We start from the raw sequence: 18,091 nt of genomic DNA on the forward strand, positions 1-18,091 counted from the left end.
ATGCAGCCCGCTGTCCCTGGAGGTATATACAAGTGGGTTAAATTTATTCTTAGTAGAGGGATGATCAGGAGACTAGTAGGCTAAGCATTTAAGAAGTTACAATAGAAAAGCTAAAACAAAAGTCAAACCTATGCTATTCGTAGCAAAGGCTGTGTCCTTTTAAATGATGGTGCATTCACTCTGGAGACTTCATTGTGGTAAGAGAGTGAAGGTCTAAATTCAATTTGATTATTTGTATTCCACACATTCATGCATGTTAAGGTTTGCTGTAGAGTCCACTGAGGGCTTTGTTGTAGGCCTCAGATTCATAATCAACTTGACTACTGTGGTTTGTGACAAAGTTCCTCCTCTATCTTGGTGGGTCCTGCACTTATTGGTGGATTTTCTTGCCTCAGAGATTCACCATGTGGGTTGGGGAACAGCCCAGAGACCTTCCCCTCTGGAAAAACCCACAGTCCAGGTCAATTGGGAGGTTTGGGGGGAACCCGGGCCCACCCTCTACTCCGGGTTCCACCCCAGGGCCCTGTGGACTGCAGCTGTCTATAGTGCCTCCTGTAACAGCTGCATGACAGCTACAACTCCCTGGGCTACTTCCCCATGGCCTCCTCCAAACACCTTCCTTATTTTCACCACAGGATCTTCCTCCTGGTGTCTGATAATGCTTGTGCTCCTCAGTCCTCCAGCAGCACACCCTCTCACTCTCAGCTCCTTGCGCCTCTTGCTCCCAGCTCCTTGCGCCTCTTGCTCCCAGCTCCTCAGACTTGCACCACAACTGAAGTGAGCTCCTTTTTAAAACACAAGTATCAGGGGGTAGCTGTGTTAGTCTGTATCTACAAAAACAACAAGGAGTCTGGTGGCACCTTAAAGACTAACAGATTTATTTGGGCATAAGCTTTCATGGGTAAAAACCTCACTTCTTCGGGTGCATCCGAAGAAGTGAGGTTTTTACCCACGAAAGCTTATGCCCAAATAAATCTGTTAGTCTTTAAGGTGCCACCAGACTCCTTGTTGTTTTTACAACCCAGGTGCCCTGATTAGCCTGCCTTAATTGATTCTAGCAGCTTCTTCTTAATTGGCTCCAGGTGTCCTAATTAGCCTGCCTGCCTTAACTGGTTCTAGCTGGTTCCTGATTACTCTAGTGCAGCCCCTGCTCTGGTCACTCAGGGAACAGAAAACTATTCATCCAGTGACCAGTATATTTGCCCTCTACCAGGCTCCTGTACCCCACTGGTCTGGGTCTGTCACAGGTTTTATTTTTTCCAGGAGGAAGGACTAGATTACAACAGCTACTCTGACAACACCCTTGTCTAGTTTAACAGTTAATGCAGAACTACCCCCTATTGTTATTCTGCCTTGTCGAAATTCAGAAATGTGGTCATTAATAGACAAAATTTTGAATTTTTTATTAGCGTGCCAACCTTTCTTGTAACAATCACAGTGATGAGTTTTTCAAGTTGGCAGCCTGATGTAGGACCTGATGCTTCAGATGATTGGTAATGAGATATCAAGGCAGTCACTGATTCAAATCCTAGGTTAAGTCATAAGTGTGTGAAAACCATTAACATGGTGGTAGCTGTTTGGGGGCCTGGTTAAAATATGTTGGTGGTCTTGATCCAGTTACTGGCAGACAAATGTCTGTTCAACAGAAACTTTCAAAATCAATAGAATTAGCACCTTTTGGGAAGTCTCGTCTCAAAGTACAAGAATTCAACTTCTCTGTTTCCCAGACTTGGTCCCTCTTGTACCATAAAAGCTGACAATTGGGCACCTTTCATAAATATATCACAAAAATATACCAGTAGGTTGAAATCTTCCATTGAACCAAAGAGCTCTAGGTACCTAATTGCCATTGAAATTCAAGGGGATTTGGGCACCTAACTCCTTAAATTAAGTTAAAAATACCACCATTTTAATAATAAAATAATAAAACACAACTTGGGAGCAACATGAGATCCAATTATAAATTACCATCTAAAAGCTACTTCTAGAATCAAGCATCTGCCATGATGATCAGATACAGAAATGATGACTCATGGTTTAGTTGCCTCAATATTTGATTTTCAGAGTTGCTGAATGCTTGTGACTCCCACTAAAAGCCAATGGGATCTGTAATTGCTCAGCAACTCTGAAATTCACGCCAACTTTATTTAAGTGTATAACTTTCAGCACCCAGGTTTTCAATTTTTTCTTCATATGCTATTACTGTGGACCCATCCACACATTTACTTTGCCTAGCACTGAAATGACACCACTGCTTGGGTGAAATGGCCAGCACACAGCATTATAACCATGAAATGAAGAAGCAGATTGTATCCAGCTGAAACTACAGGGGAATTTTACGCACACAAACCACAATTATCTACACGGGTACATCAGCATTATCGTCACTTCTCTTACAAAAAACTGCATTACGATATTTAATGATCTTTTTCACATTAAACAAAGGAGGATGAAACATTGATACAGTCAAAGATCATTCAAAAGAGAAAGAAAACAACAGCAATTACAGTACTGATAAGAAGTCAATACCATGAGGAAGGTTTCATTAGACTCGTAAAAACATGGGAATTAGCAACATAGGATCAGACCATAGAACTGTCATCATTAAACAGGCCACAGTCTCTGCTATAAATAGTGTAGGTTTGACTTTTGTTTTAGCTTTTCTATTGCCTCCAACTTTGGACAATATCTGATGCATCAGTGGAGGTGTGAAAACATTCTAGAATGCACTCAGGGAATTGTGCAATGCATCGCTTAACTTAAATAAAGAAGAATGCTCCATATCTTGTTAGAGCCTAGAAAATCCAACCCATTTTCCCCTGCGTTACATAGGAGCCACTATCCTTCTGGCGGCCAAGTGATGAATTAGAAATGAAGAGGACCAGTTATATCGATCCCGTATTAGTGAAGGAAGGTCTTCACAGTACATGTACTACTGCTTTATGTGGGCTACTTTCAAAAAACCTAAAATGCTGGGGCATCCACTGCTTCAGCTGTCTCTCAACATTTGCAACTTAATTTTCTGCAGGAGTCACCTTTAAATGGAGCAAGGTTGATCACTCTGCCTTCACAGCACATTTACTCTCTAATAGCCTTGAGATGGGGATTCAGACATAGGTCCCGTGCTTGGCAATACAGAACATTATTGTTAGGCCGATGGACTACACATACTCTCTTTTTAAAAATAGCTTATTGATAATATTTTTTTTAGAACTCACAATAATAATTTTATTCTAAAACACCTCAGGCTTTCTCCAGAAATTACAGTATTTTAACTTAAAAAAAAATAGGCTATAGAGTAAAATGTAGGACCTGATTCTGTGACCTTACTCATATGGAGTAGTAATTTTCTTCAGGAGTAGGCCCATTGCAATCAGTAAGGCGACTTGCTGAATTAAGTGTTAGTTGTTATGAACAAAACCAGTCAAAAACAAAACATTTTTATGAACTGTTTTTGTTTTTTCTAAAATGTGCAATTTTCATTACATTTCTAGTTGTGGGTATGGTTGGCAGAACTGGGCCTTAGAAAACTATTCATCCTACAGTGCCCATAAAAGTATACTGTTAGACAATACATATTATGTTCATTGCATCAGGCCTGGCTGAAAAGTTTTTGATTCTGGAAGTACCATCTATTTGGCAATTACAAACAGGCACTGTATGGGAAAAATAAATACAGAGCATTGTCTTTATAAGATTTAACAGTAAGGCTAAATGAAGAATTAGACATTAGGCGTCTTCCCTCTTTCCCTTGAGGACTCTCACATTCAGGAGTACTACATAATTCTAGAGTAAACTGTAAAAACATCACAGACACAGTGGCTGTGGTATGAAAATATAGGCTGTTTCAACCTTCAAGTTTCAGTGACTGAATCTAGGAAAGACCTTTCTATGATCTTATGAAATGCAGCCAGTAAAACAAAAAAAGAGACAGATCAGAAGCATAAGTGCTGGAACTAGGGATGCTGCCGCACCCCCTGGCTTGAAGTGGTTTCCATCATGTGCAGGGTTTACAGTTTGGTTCAATGGCTCTCAGCACCCCCCACTATACAAATTGTTCCAGCATCCCTGACCAGAAATGCCCAAGAAAGGGGACTGATACATTTGATGGGAACTGCTGACCATTGTAACGTTGTTGTCACGTTAAAAATATGTATTTAATTGCTAGGTTCCCTCCCACCCTTATGCTGCAGAATTTCAACTTGAAAGATTTTCTCTGCATGAAGTGCTGCCCAGAGGGCTGGAATTAAGCAGCAGGCTACTAGTATGATAACAAGAGTTGTACTATTGCTCATCTTACTTTGCATAAGTAACAATGGGTGAGAGCCTCATCCCAACTCCATACCCGTTTTTTTTTTTCTCCCCAATGTGAAAAGAGCCAGAGCAGCATAAAGGGACCCAGAAAGCCTTGCTGGGAGGCAGGAGAGGATTTATCTGGCACAGAAACTGTGGAAATCAGCCAAAAGGACTGTCCCCTGAAAGCCCCCTTCCAAGCTCCAACGTCTGAGCTGAGCAAGGGGCAGGAGGGACATGTCGAGGCAGAGCTTCAGTGCTGCACAGATTCTGGGCTCTGCTGTGGCCCATAGGGCAGCCCAAGGCAGTTGTTGTAATTTATGCCTTGTCTACATGCTTTCGTCACGCTGTGTCCACACTTGCCACTGTGCTGTGTAGCTACGTGTGGCAAAAAAAAGCTCTGGCCAAAGGGAGACAGAGTGGAAAGCCTGGCAGAGGTATTCACTTCCTGGCAACGCTGCAGATCCAGATTCAATATAAGGAAATGTATTTATAAAAAAGGTCAAACACACAGTACATCAAACCTTTTGAGATTTGCCCATCATTAATAACAGTAAGTAACAATTAAATTTAAGGCAAAAGAACACATTCTTAGGAGTGCTGTGTACACATCTGCCCTCTTATAGCGTTTGATCAACAACCCGCATGATTGGAGCATTCCAATACCCGAACTATAAATATGTACACTTTATGTTTGTACAAATAGCAAGCTGAGTGAGTGCTAGGTAGAGTTGTCTAATAAGTGAGGCTTGATCCTGCACCATTCAAGTCAATGGGAGTTTCCCCTTTGAATTGAATGAGAGCAGGATCAAGTCCTGAGTGAGCAAAAGTCATTTAGTGGTGGAACAAGTTCTCCCCCTCCCCCCCAAAAAATATCTATTGACCTAAAACTACATACATTCCTACAACAAAGACAGTTAGAAATGAAAAATGTGTGAATCTGTGTAGGGGATCTGGACAGTTCTGACAGGAAGCGTTTACTATTGTACCCAATACCAGCCCCGAAAACAAAAGGTAATCTATATTAGTATCTTTAAAGTAAGGCCAGCTGAAGGATATGTGCACAGAAACATAACAATGAGTCACAAATGAAAAATTGAGTTGAAGGTGGAGAAGCCTGTTTCATTCAGTGATCAAAAACAACTTAGTTAAATTTGAAATACTCAAAGTTATGAAGCAACACCATCTTTTTGACTTTAAGAAAGCTGCTTTTGACAGCAAGATAATGGCCCCACGTAATTTTGATTAGAATCAAAATCATTATCTATTAGAAATCAATGGCCGAAAAGTAGGAACAAATTGGAGATACTGCAAACGATACTCAACCAATTCAAAACAAGGGAGAAAAGGCAACTGAGGTGTGATGGGGGTCCTAGTGGGGAGCCAGCTGTGGTCACTCAATTAGGGTGAACTGCAAAAATGGGACAGACAATCCCCAAAAAACTGGTGGATATTCCAATACTTAGATTTACCAAGCCAGCATAAAACAGCTTCTCTATTACCTTACTGGTTACTCAGAAGTCCAAACAACACAGTTCCCTTAAAGTGATCCAGCCTCAGGCCTCCATCCAGGTACCCATGTCTGTAAATCTTATTTCATCATATAAAAGAAAAGGTTCTACCAATCCCAAAGGATCGGACACATTACCTCCCAGGTTAATGAATGTTTCAGATCTTACCCAAATACATGCTACAGCCAATTCTTATTAACTAAACTAAAATTTATTAAACAAAAGAGAGAGAGTATGGTTAAAAGATCAATATACATACAGGAGTTCAATTCTTAAGATTCAGATTCATAGCAGAGATGGTGAGCTTTGTAGTTGCAAAGAGTTCTTTTAGAAATAGTTCATAGGTTATAGTCCAATGTCCAAATATCATATTCAGGGCGCACCAGCATAACTGGGACGTCAGTCTTGCGACTCAAACTGCCCCTGATGAAGCCTAAGCAGATCTGAGATGACAGAATCAGAACCCAATTTTATACAATTTCATGTATTTTGACAAGTTGGAATTCCAAAGGTAATTAGGATGACTTTTAAGGAGGTCCATCACCGGTACTTGGCTATAGGCATTAACATAAGGCAATTTGCTTCTTCCTCCACCATTCACAGATTATTTGCTATACATTTCAAAGAGAGATGCATACAGAGATAGCCCATCTTTACAATTCATTTAAATGCTAGGATGTTCTTTTGACCTCTGAATGATCAGAATACAGCATAGACAGGGACTGTTGATTGCATCATTGACCCTACTCATGCATATGTAAATACACAAACATTATCCCTCCACATGTCTTTTGAGGGTTGTTTATTTTGCAGGCTGTTTAACCCTTTCTAGCCAGGCGTCACATGAGGCCACTGTAGTTATGTGAGATTGAAAGGTTTACTATAAAAGATAAGTAGAAAGAATTAAAAATTATAAACCATCTGACAAAAACAAGAATTGTGAGATCTATACAAATATCGCAGACTGCAGACAGGTAAAAGGATGTTTAAAGGGCTCAAGATGAAAAAGAAATTTCTGCTAACAACAAAGAGTTCTGCACATATATTCATAATGCATAGAAAGTAAAAGATAAAAATGACAGTAGGGAATTTCAGAGAGTGGATAAGGAAATGGAAAATTTGTTAAACAGTTATTCTGCAACTGTCTTTACAGGGATCATATTTTCTGATACAATAGGGGAAGATTTATACACTGTACTCAGCAGATAACAATGGAACTGTTTGCAAAAAAACAAATGCTTGGAAGGTAGACAAAGTAACAAATTCAGATCATCTTATGATTATACGTGTTAAAGGAAATGAGTATAAAAAAGGACGGAATTATTTTGGTTTTGGACTACAGATCATTCCTGAGGACAGCAAAGTGGAAATTGTAACAACTTTGTTTAAAAAGTCCACAATAATATTAATGTTACTAAAATTATTTATTTGTATTATTGTAGTACCTATGAGTACTAGTTATGGACTAGAACCTCATTGTGCTAGGTACCGTACAAACATGGACCCTGCCACTTACAATCTAAGATCTCATTCAGAGAACTCAGAGCACTCAGCAAATTTTTACAAACTAATTGTAAACCAAACTATACGTTCAATCGTTGGCCTGTGTTCTGGTTGCTTTGCGCTGCTGCTGTATTATATATCTAGAGGGCTCTAATTGAACTCTTATTGCCCATTATATAAGTCTGCAGGGTATACGTCAGTTCAGAGCACAGATGCACCACCATTCATAGAGTAGTCTGATGGACGAGGCATAGTAATGGGAGTCAGGAAACTGGATGCTGTTCCCAACTGGACTGCTGATTTGCTATGTGACTTGAGGCAAGTCACAACCCTCTTGTCATCATATTCCATGTCAGGGTGTTGTTAGTTATATTTACCTAACGTTGTCAAGTGGGCTGAACTCCTCAAGGGAATAGTTCTTTTTAAAAAATGCAATGTGTTATTCACATATACAAAGAGACACAATTAAATTAAAATTAAGCAGCAAACTGAAAAAGAAAGGGTTATTGAAGGTTATCTTAAGTCCATTAACTCAGAATAGTTACAATACCAATAAAAGCAAACAAGACACTGTTGTCCATTCACTGAGGGAGAGGAAAAGGAAAAGAAGTGATATTGCTACTGCACAATTCACTTGCTAGCCTTCAACTAGAATATTGTGTTCTGTTTTATTCACTCATCCTTAGGAAAGAGATTGTTCTTACATGTGTGGTTCCACATGCTAAGACTACTTCTTCAGAACAAAGATGAAAGAAATTAAGTTTATTCTTAGGGTTCAAGAAGCCATGAGTTGACCAGAGACAAATATTCAAACTGACACAGGAGTGGAACACAGGAGAGGTTTCTAACCTCAACAAGAAAAGCAACAACTGAGCATTAAAGAAGATGGAGAGAATCCTGGTCAATAACTACCGTTTAGAACTTGAAGCAAAGACCTTGTGGTCAAAAAGCAAAAGAATGTGAATATTATTAAAGATGGGGTATATAAAGCTATTGAATACTTAGGACAATTTATGCCTAGGTTAAAAAAGGAAGTAGATAATCTGGCACTAATGCTGGTTTAGTTGAATAGAGGTGCTACGAAAACGACAATAGTTATTTTTTTTTCTTCTTCTTCTATCAATGTAGTCTTTTATTTAATTTAGTAATAACAGTAATTGGTAGTTTACATTGTTTCAAAGAGGGAGAACCAGGATGTGGGATCTCCTCCAGTGTTCCACCACTTTCATGAATATCGTTTCATATTTAATGGGTTTTTCCAGAGCAAGTTCTGTAGACTATGCTACTCAGTCCACATTAAAGTTTTAATGACCCTAAATATTTGCAAGGAAAATGAAACTAAGGAAGTACTGTAACTACTACAAAACTTTGTGATGTACCAAAATGGAGGCAGTTGTAGGGGATAGTCACTGGACTCAGGACAGCTTCCTCCACAAAACAAAACAAAAAGCAAAGTTCACAGAGTTATAAAAGTTATAAAAGTGACTTGGCCCTTGAACGTGTTCAAAAAAAGAGTTAAGAGGCTTCTCTACATGGTGCTTGTGACTGCACCGGGGATGGGGATGTGTGGGATATACATTTTAGTTTGCACTAGTGCCCATATGGATGAGGCTGGCACGCACTAGAAGTTCCCTAGCACCAGGGCCGGCTCTAGGCATCAACGTTCCAAGCATGTGCTTGGGGCGGCACTTCTCAAGGGGCGGCACTCTGGCTTTTTTTTTTTTTTTTTTTGCTTGGGGCGGCAAAAACCTGGAGCCAGCCCTGACTAGCACACATCCATCTATTCCCATTTCAAACTGTACTATCTCAGTGCACACCAGGGAAGTTTTAGTGCATGCCAGTAGAGTCCATGTAGGCCAATTATTTCATGACATACTGGTGAGGACTAAAATTTACACACTTCTGGTGCAGATTTAAGCACTGTGTGCACAAGCCCAATGACTATGGGGTACATTTTCAGAGGTGCAAAGGGAATTGGGAGCAGGACATGTAACAGTCCTTTGTGCCTTTGAAAATCTCCCCCTAAAAGCTGTACCCAAACTTGTCATTTCCTTGCTGATGGAAAATGTAGCTGTTTTGTAAAGTGAAATATGATTAACAGCTGTTAAAAAAAAAGAGAGAGAGAGAGAGAGACAGCAACTGTGCAAACTACCCCACACCACAAGCATGGCTCCAGTCTGCTCTTGTAAAGTCACATCTTCATTGAGCACGTAAATTTGTTCCCTTACTCATTCATTTCTTGACTCCTGCCAAGCCTGCCACAAAGCTGTACACACGAAGCACCAGCTGGAGTGGCAATCTTTGTAATGTCCACTAGGTCCTGGACAATTCAATTCCTACAAAACGAGCCAACACCAAACTTTTTGCCTTACTGCCAAGCTACTGGACAGGATGGAAGATCAAATAATCCAAGGTGTTGTGGGTGCTGATGGAATTCATGTTAACCCTGTCAAGTACAGGGAGTTTGCAGTTTTTTTTCTCAGTCTGGAAGAAGTATAAAGATATTAACTAATTATTTCTGCAGTAGTTAATTGTCTTGCACTGAATATCTAAGGCTCAACATCACAACATTTTTATTAGTTGAGAAAGTCCCTTTGGATTGGAAAGACACTAAAGGGTCAGACAGAGCAGCACCCTTTGCAAGAATGATTTACTAACATAGACATAGCACTGAATACATATAAGACATGTGCCATTCATGGCACCCTGTCTGCTTGTTCTTTGTGGGGACATGGTACTTTACACCTTCCTCCTGTACTGGTGGCCCAAACACTTAAATGATTGACACTGGTCTATTCCTAGCTTTGTTGAAACGGATCATTCCTTACTTTACAAGAGTTGCACAGAAGTTGGGTCTTATATATGAAACCTTTTTTTCCTTCTGGTAAAGTTATGAAACCTCATATGCCAAGGCAACTTACAGGTTGGGAGTGCACTGTATTCAAAAGTGAACAGATCAGACACACCTCTGCGAGGGTATTAAAAAGGATTAACAACCCATGAGATATTAATTAAAAGCTTATGGATAACTAGAAGATGAAATAAAGGGAATCTGAGGTAGAGGAGATGTTGTCCAACACATGAGATTTGCTTAGTTCTGTGCCATCTCTGTTAAGCTGCTAGGAATCCAATTGAAAATTCTGAATCAACTGCATTTAGCCCTAACCAGATAGGCTAATTTTTTCTAGCAATCAGATGACTGTTTGAGCAGTTGCGTTTAACAACAGACATGGAGACATACCTCTGCTAACGTTATCAGGTTCCTCATTTTTTTTTTAACTGAAATTCATAAAGAGGTCACCACAATAACTAGAGCTGATTTTCCTTGTATGCCAATGACTGTGTTGCTGGAAGGATAATTTTCAAACTCTGATTGTGATTTTCCAAGTACACTAGGAGATTTGATTCTCCTTGCGTCTCCATGCAGGAAGATAAGCAATTGCTAGGGGGAGGATAAAGCAACATGCTTCTATCTTTACCGAGAGGCTTAAATACAGGTTTATCACAGGGACGTATAAATTGACTAGAAGCAGCGATGAGAAACTATGTGAATACGAAGAAACTTGGACTAAACCTTTTTAGCAGTAAGTAAAAAGTAAACTAATATTACTGGCAAGGAAAGGAAAAATGTATATCTTCCTAATTCAAAAGATCATACTTGTTCTGTGAGCTCTTAAGAACTGTAATAATGAATACAGCAGAACTGACTTTAAAATATAGATCATGGGAGCACCTTGCTTTGAAAATTATGCTGAAATGTTCACTCTATGTGAATCGATGAAACTGATCATTCCAAATCAACTGTGTTTGCAGATACAAATCTCCATCTTACAAGGATCAAGTGAATGCTTCTAGGTGGTCTAGTGCATAGTGAAATTAGTCCAATTATTCACGACTCTAACTGGCTCTTCCATAAATTGTAATATTCTTTACCTGGAATTGAACGGTACTCAGATGAGAACTCTTAAAACATTGGAGAAATCACTTCCTATCTGACCCGCTGCAACCAAGTGACCACTGATCAGGATAAACAAGGAGAAAGCACATTAAACAATTCTCTCAAATGGGAATTCTCTTTTGGAAAATAAGATTTGATTCATATACTGTAGCTGAACAACCAGAACAAGTCATGATAATTTAAATCCAATTCCACTTTATCAGCTTGAAATACAGATAAATATGCTATCTCATCAAGATTCCTATTTTGTTGTATGTCCCACTTTTATTGCTTTGTATATCCCATTTTTGTTCCTGTTCGACATCTAAATTAATGACTACTAAAAATAAAGAAAAATATCTTTGTCTCTAACTTTCACCTTCTATTATACAGCTCTTTTTGGCTCAACAAAGCAATGCAAAATTTACCATTGTTTAAATGTGGAAACTTATCAGTAGCATCATTTAAATGTTCTATCAAGCAGAAAGAGTTACTAATAGAAGAAATACAGGCATAGGGTTAAATTAATTAAGAATGTTGTAGTTAAATCTAATTTTCCTATGTGTGAGCTGGTCTTGACTAACTCTGAAACTTGCCTATAGAGTGTGTGGGGTTATAATGACTGAAACCCTGCACTAACAGAGTCCTTGCTATTCCTAATGCTTCCATCGGGTGTAGCTATGATATTAGATAGGGTTGTATTGCAACCCACTATATGCGTACAGGAAGAAATGGCAAAAGTAAGGCCTTTGTATATATTTCTTTGCCCCTAATGTGATTCAGCACAAATCTATCATATGCCATGTTTCAAACAGATTACCTACATCAGTTGGATCAGAAAAACTGTCAGCAAATACTCCAAGGAGAGAAGTCCATAAAATGGAATATTATAGCCTGTGTTAGAAGTTACATACTTGTGCATGGAGGTGATTTTACTATAATTCATATGAACATCACATCGTTCAATTACTGTATACAGTAATTGTGCAGTTAACTGTATTTTAATTAGCATATTGTTTGTTTTCCAAAACGTGTAAGGAAACACGCAATGTATAAGAAAGAGTTTAATGGTAGTAAACAGTAAGAAACATCTCAAAACAAGAAAACTCATTAGAAAACTACATTGATCCTGCAAAGAGTTTCCCACGAGGTTACTTTCACATACTCTGAGTAGTCCCAGAAAGTATGGTGGGGCTACTCATATTGTGTAAGTCTTTGCAGAACTGGGAGCTAAGAAACAGTGTTGTCAAGCACTCAGACTCAGAAGAGTAACTATGAGAGTGATTTCTAAACTGCCCAATAGATGATAATACTGACAACAAGCTAGGATCCAGACAGCTGTGCCTAATTTGCATAACATAGTTTGCATATTTATTGTTAATGTTGGTATGGAGGAAGTCACAAGGTAGTGCTGTCACAGTTCATTTGTGTACTGTGCTAGCACTACTTAGTCTTTGAAGAAATGCTGCATTGTTGCTAGTTTTGTGATATAGAGGTTTTTTATGCAAGAATCAACTTTGGGGGCAGAGTTGCTCCTGAAATATGAGCATTGGGTTTTGGCTGAGATTCCTGAAAGAAAGGATTGCCTGCATGCTGTTTGTGACCACCTCTGTTCAAGGACTAGCATATATGGTATAAAAATGAAAAAACCCTCTAAGATTCCATATCACTGGTTTCTCCCAAAAGGAAACTGACTGGCAAGGGTCTTTAATGTGCTATCAATTGGCAGGAAAGCAATGAAATGTAAGTGTAGCCCATGGAGATTACAGGTTCCAGCATACTGTGCTCCCTCTTGATCTGAGCAGAGGCCATATTGACCAAGATGTATCATTCCATGATAAGACATGTAGTTTTTGCACGCTGCAATTTTTCATTAAAAATGAGGGTAACTGTCAACCAAACTGCATAACTGTAGGCCTAATTAGGCCTATAAGATTCATTTTGATCACTCCTGCAATATGGTCATTCTGGCTCTGAAGAAAAGCAGATATGAATGAAGTATCTGACAATGCTATGATGGAAATTATTAATACATAGCTTAATGCCATCATCTTTCATATATATATTGTGTATATACACGTCTGAATGTATATATAACCCACATACATTATATATTATTTCCAACTTGACTATATTCCTTGGACAAATATATCTAAATGAAATCAGCAAAATCAAGCCATAACAATTTATACATTGCTATGCAGGCTAGTGATGAATGAGTAGTTATTTAAAACATCCACAGCTGAATGGTTAAGCACCTACTATATGTCTTCAGCTCTCAGTTTCTTTTTCCACATTGTCGTCATCATCAACATCCTTAATTTATCAAAAGCAAATATTCACCCCCCTAAGGCAAACCCTGAAGTCAGTACCTTTTTGTATTTATCCTTAAAACATTTTGAATAGGAAAGTAGCTAGAAAACCCAGAAATAAAATCAGGGGAAGCACAGTGCAGGAGCAGGTAGTATTGGAAAAGTGGCTTTGAGAACCTTTGAATCACCCCTGATTCCGCCTGCTTCAGGGGATGGCATGGCCTGCAAAGTGTTATGACCACTTGCTCTCCCATCATCCGCTCCCCATCTGCCACCCTTGGGAGCTGAGAAGAGAGAGACAATGTGGAGCCATATATGCCACCTTTATGTGGCTTCTGCACCAGTGGAATTCTTACTGAGAACACTGTCACTCCTTTACCTCCCATATGTGCTGCCAGTGAGGCATATGAGGCCCATTGTCAGAGCCTTATGTGTGGCATGTACATGCTACTGAAAACATATGATGATGCTAAATTTTCTGCCTCTAACAGAAAATGATGAGATTTAATTGAGTCACTGCAAGAACAAAAGATAAGTACAAAAAGCATGTATTATATAGATACCCTAAAAGCTGAAGTTATTAAGGAGACAGTGACAAATACAAAAATATAGGCAACTTTAAATGAATTAATCTATAGTAGCTGCAGATATTACAAATACTCTTGAGATCCTCTACCAATTGTTGTATTCCTAGGTTTTAGTCTCCACTCTTCTAAGAGAGAATCAGACAAGCCACAGGAGAAACTGACCATAGCGAAATTGACTAAGCACAAAGATTGAAATCCTGCCCCATTGAAGTCAATGGGGGTTTTTCCACTGATTGCAGTAAGGTTAGGATTTCACCCAAAGTGTTGTCAAATGTGGAAAGTAAAACAAACTAGGGGGGCGGGAAATAAATCAGAAAGAAGTGTGGTATTGAGGTATTCTTGAATGTATTAACAGAGTGTTGTCTGTAGGACAAAGGAGGTAGTTGCTCTGCTCTATCTGGTACTGGTGGGGCCTCTGTTGCAGTAGTGTGTCCAGTTGCAAGCAGCACAATTTAAGATAGATGTGGACAAACTGGAGAGAGTCCAGAGGAGAACAAAAATGCTAAGAGGTTTAGAAACCCCTATCACTTTAATCTCAGTAAGCACAGAAATATCAGTTCAGCCTTTGTTGTTCTTGTTTTTTTTTTTTAAACTAACATTATAACACCACTACTATTTATCTATCTGGATTTTGCCCCGATTGAGAAATTCAAACAAAATCCATACAATAAAAATGGAAAATGTATACAGGAAAAATTATTGCAGAGATTATTTACACTTCTTTTTTGTCATACATAAATGTTCGAATAGTACTAACGAGGGCAGGGCCAACATTGTAAATTGGATTGGAGGGTAACAACAAAAATAAACAAACAATGATCACTGCTCATAATAAACGATGTGTGTTTGCTTAGATGGGGAGACACAACAGCAAACCTATAATATTGCAACTCTCAGCATGTACTCCAGCATTCCTATAATCTAAAACGGCTAATATGCCTCAGGAATGTTGATGTTATTTTAGTGAAGAAGAAATGGAAACACTTACCTGGTACACCAGGTGGAGTTTTTAAATATTTGCCATTAAAATGTTGAATTACTACTTCACATTTTTCTGTAGACTCCATTCTGGAAAAGAAAAGGGGGAGGGGGAAGCAATTATTATTAGAGTTTTATGAAAGTGTGCAGTCAGCAAAGGAAGGCCCGACACAGATGTCGAGAGAAATCTCAAAAGCTGCTCTTGCTGAATTCTGCAGAGATGCAGGTGGAGCCGTTCATTACAATATGGTGTTAGCTAGCAAGGAGAACTTGCCACTATCAAGCATTGCAGCATTTTTCCTGGCTGCATGCAGGCTGGAACCGTGGCAGTGAACAGCTTGCTTTTGAGTCTTAGGGAGCATTTCAAACAAGGACATGTCAAATGTTTCTTGAAAAAAACTCAGGACCTGATTCCAAATTTCTGATGCACCCAAAATGCCCCCAAAGAATGTGCAAAAGATACAGGATCTAAGCTAAAACTGAAGGGGTAAAATGACAATAATTCAGGATTATAAAGTGAGTGCACAATTTTTTTTAAACTACTCAAAGAGTAGTTAATGGTTTGCTGCCAAATGGGAAGGAAGAAACTAGTGGGTCTATCATGTATGTGGTACTATTCAAGGTTTTCATTAATGACTTGGATAATGGGGTGGAGAACATGCTTATAAAATCTGCAGATGGCACCAAGCTGGGATGGGTTGCAAGTATTCTGAAGGAAAGAATTAAAATTCAAAATGACCTGGATAAATTGAAGAACAAGCAAAAAAATCAAATGCACAATTACACAATGAGAAATAACTGGCTAAGCCATAGTACAACAGAAAAGGATCTTGGGGTTAGAGTGGATCACAAATTGAATATAAGCCAACAATTGCAGACATTTGCAAAAAAGGGTAATATTATTCTGGGATGTACTAACAGGAGTTTAACTGTCCCACACTACTTGGCTCTGCTGAGACCTCAACTGGAGTATTGTGTCCAGTTTCAGGAGGTACACTTTAGGAAAGATGTGGACAAAAGGGGAGAGAGTCCAGAGGAGAGCAACAAAAATGTTACAAGTTTTAGAGAAACTGACCTATGAGGTCAAGTATCAGAGGGGTAGCCGTGTTAGTCTGGATCTGTAAAAAACAACAGAGAGTCCTGTGGCACCTTTAAGACTAACAGATGTATTGGCGCATAAGCTTTCATGGGTGAATACCCACTTCATCAGATGCATGCAGCTTATGCTCCAATACATCTGTTAGTCTTAAAGGTGCCACAGGACTTTCTGTTGCTTTTTGACCTCTGAGGAAAGATTTAAAAAACTGGGTATGTTCAGTCATGAGAAAAGAAGACTAAAGGGGGGCTGATAAAAGTCTTTAAATATTTTAGGGCTGTTATAAAGAGGATGGTGATCAACTGCTGTCAATATCTACTGAAGGCAGAACAAGAAACGATTGCAGCAAGGGAGATTTAGGTTAGATATTAGGAGAAACTTTCTAACTATAAGGATAATTAAACACTGGAACAGGCTTTCAAGGGAAGTTGTGGAATCAGCATCACTGGACGTTTTTAAGAAGCGGTTAGATAACCTGCTGTCAGTGATAATCTAGGTATACATGGGACTGCCTAAGCATAGCGGCCTGGACTTGAGAAGCTTTCATTGAGAACATTTCTATGATTTCATTATTACAGAGTAAATAAATTATGGAAAATTGATTATAAAACAAAACCAACAGCAATTTGTACTTGTAAATTACATGAGTCCAAGCCCTGGAGGGAGACAGACATTACTGCACATGATCTTGTCCTGGTGAAATGACTCATCATTTTATATATGATATATATACAATCATATAATTGTGAATCATAGTTCTAAGACATCCATAGGTCTGCAGCAGTAATAATAAATAAGCACCTATAGGACTGAAGTGATTATAAAGAATACAAAGGTATGAGCCAAATCCTGGGCCGAGTTTATATCACTTTAAGAAATGTACAAGCCATTTTACAAGACTTAACCAGACCCCTCAGCAGGCTAACTGATACTGAGAACAGTTGCCCATGCTGCACAATAGGAATTAAAATGTTTGGGGAGGAGGGACAGGAATGACGACTCATAACTAGGCAGCAAAGAAACTACAGATATCACTTTGCGGATTTTTTTTTTCAGGAGGGCTCCCTTGAAAGATTATATTCAATACTCGTTCCATATTTTGATTCTGATCTAGGTGTGCATCCGAAGAAGTGGGTATTCACCCACGAAAGCTCATGCTCCAATACGTCTGTTAGTCTATAAGGTGCCACAGGACTCTTTGCTGCTTTTACAGATCCAGACTAACACGGCTACCCCTCTGATACTTCCAGCTAGGAGACTCTAATGACTTAAGTATTACTTCATTCTCACAAGTCAAGATCCTTCTTAAATGAATTCCTATACAACTCCTACCACAGACTAGTAAAGGGGGAAAGAACAACATTCTGCAGAGCGTATATATTCTCTAGAGCCTTAACCCAGCGCTGAGAGGGTCGGCTTATCTCCTTTGATAGGAGTTTGCCAAGAGTTAGAAAAAAAACTGAGAAAGAGAATAGGCTGATTAATAGTCCAAGCAGTACAAAATTTTTTGTTAATTTGTTTTGGGTGAAACCATTAAAATTGTCCCTTCTGGGTTCTAACCATGAGACAGTCTTTTGTAGCTCAGTTTTTACTGCCATATCATGTAGGATGGGCTGTTTCCACGAGCACAAAGACAGCAACTTAGATTGTTCACTTTGGCTTCATTCAGATTTAACTAAGCGAATGTCTGCAGCAAGCCTTTAGAGACTCTTGTCTCTGAAAGCATAAATGCAAGAAAAGGCTGTTTTCTGTAGCTACGGGCGCTTAGTGTCAAACCACGTTATGTTGCACCACACAGCAGTAACAATTTCATTTGAATACACGGGGCACATTTTAACAAGCCAAAGCAGCCCCGGCAAAGAATGCAATAGAGG

At 39.0% G+C, this 18,091-nt stretch overlaps 1 protein-coding gene across 6 annotated transcripts in view; it reads right to left on the reverse strand.

Moving 5' to 3' along the window:
• RBMS3 (RNA binding motif single stranded interacting protein 3) overlaps nucleotides 1-18,091 on the reverse strand; it is a 908,048-nt gene that overhangs the window by 145,089 nt on the left and 744,868 nt on the right. For all 6 annotated transcript variants that reach the window (XM_054019902.1, XM_054019901.1, XM_054019900.1 and 3 more), the window contains one exon: nucleotides 15,132-15,211. In XM_054019902.1, the coding sequence (XP_053875877.1) occupies nucleotides 15,132-15,211 (80 nt within the window). The remainder of the gene's footprint in view (nucleotides 1-15,131; nucleotides 15,212-18,091) is intronic.

The sequence above is a fragment of the Malaclemys terrapin genome, chromosome 2 (genome assembly GCF_027887155.1).
Source record: "Malaclemys terrapin pileata isolate rMalTer1 chromosome 2, rMalTer1.hap1, whole genome shotgun sequence".
Classification (NCBI taxonomy): Eukaryota; Metazoa; Chordata; order Testudines; family Emydidae; genus Malaclemys; species Malaclemys terrapin.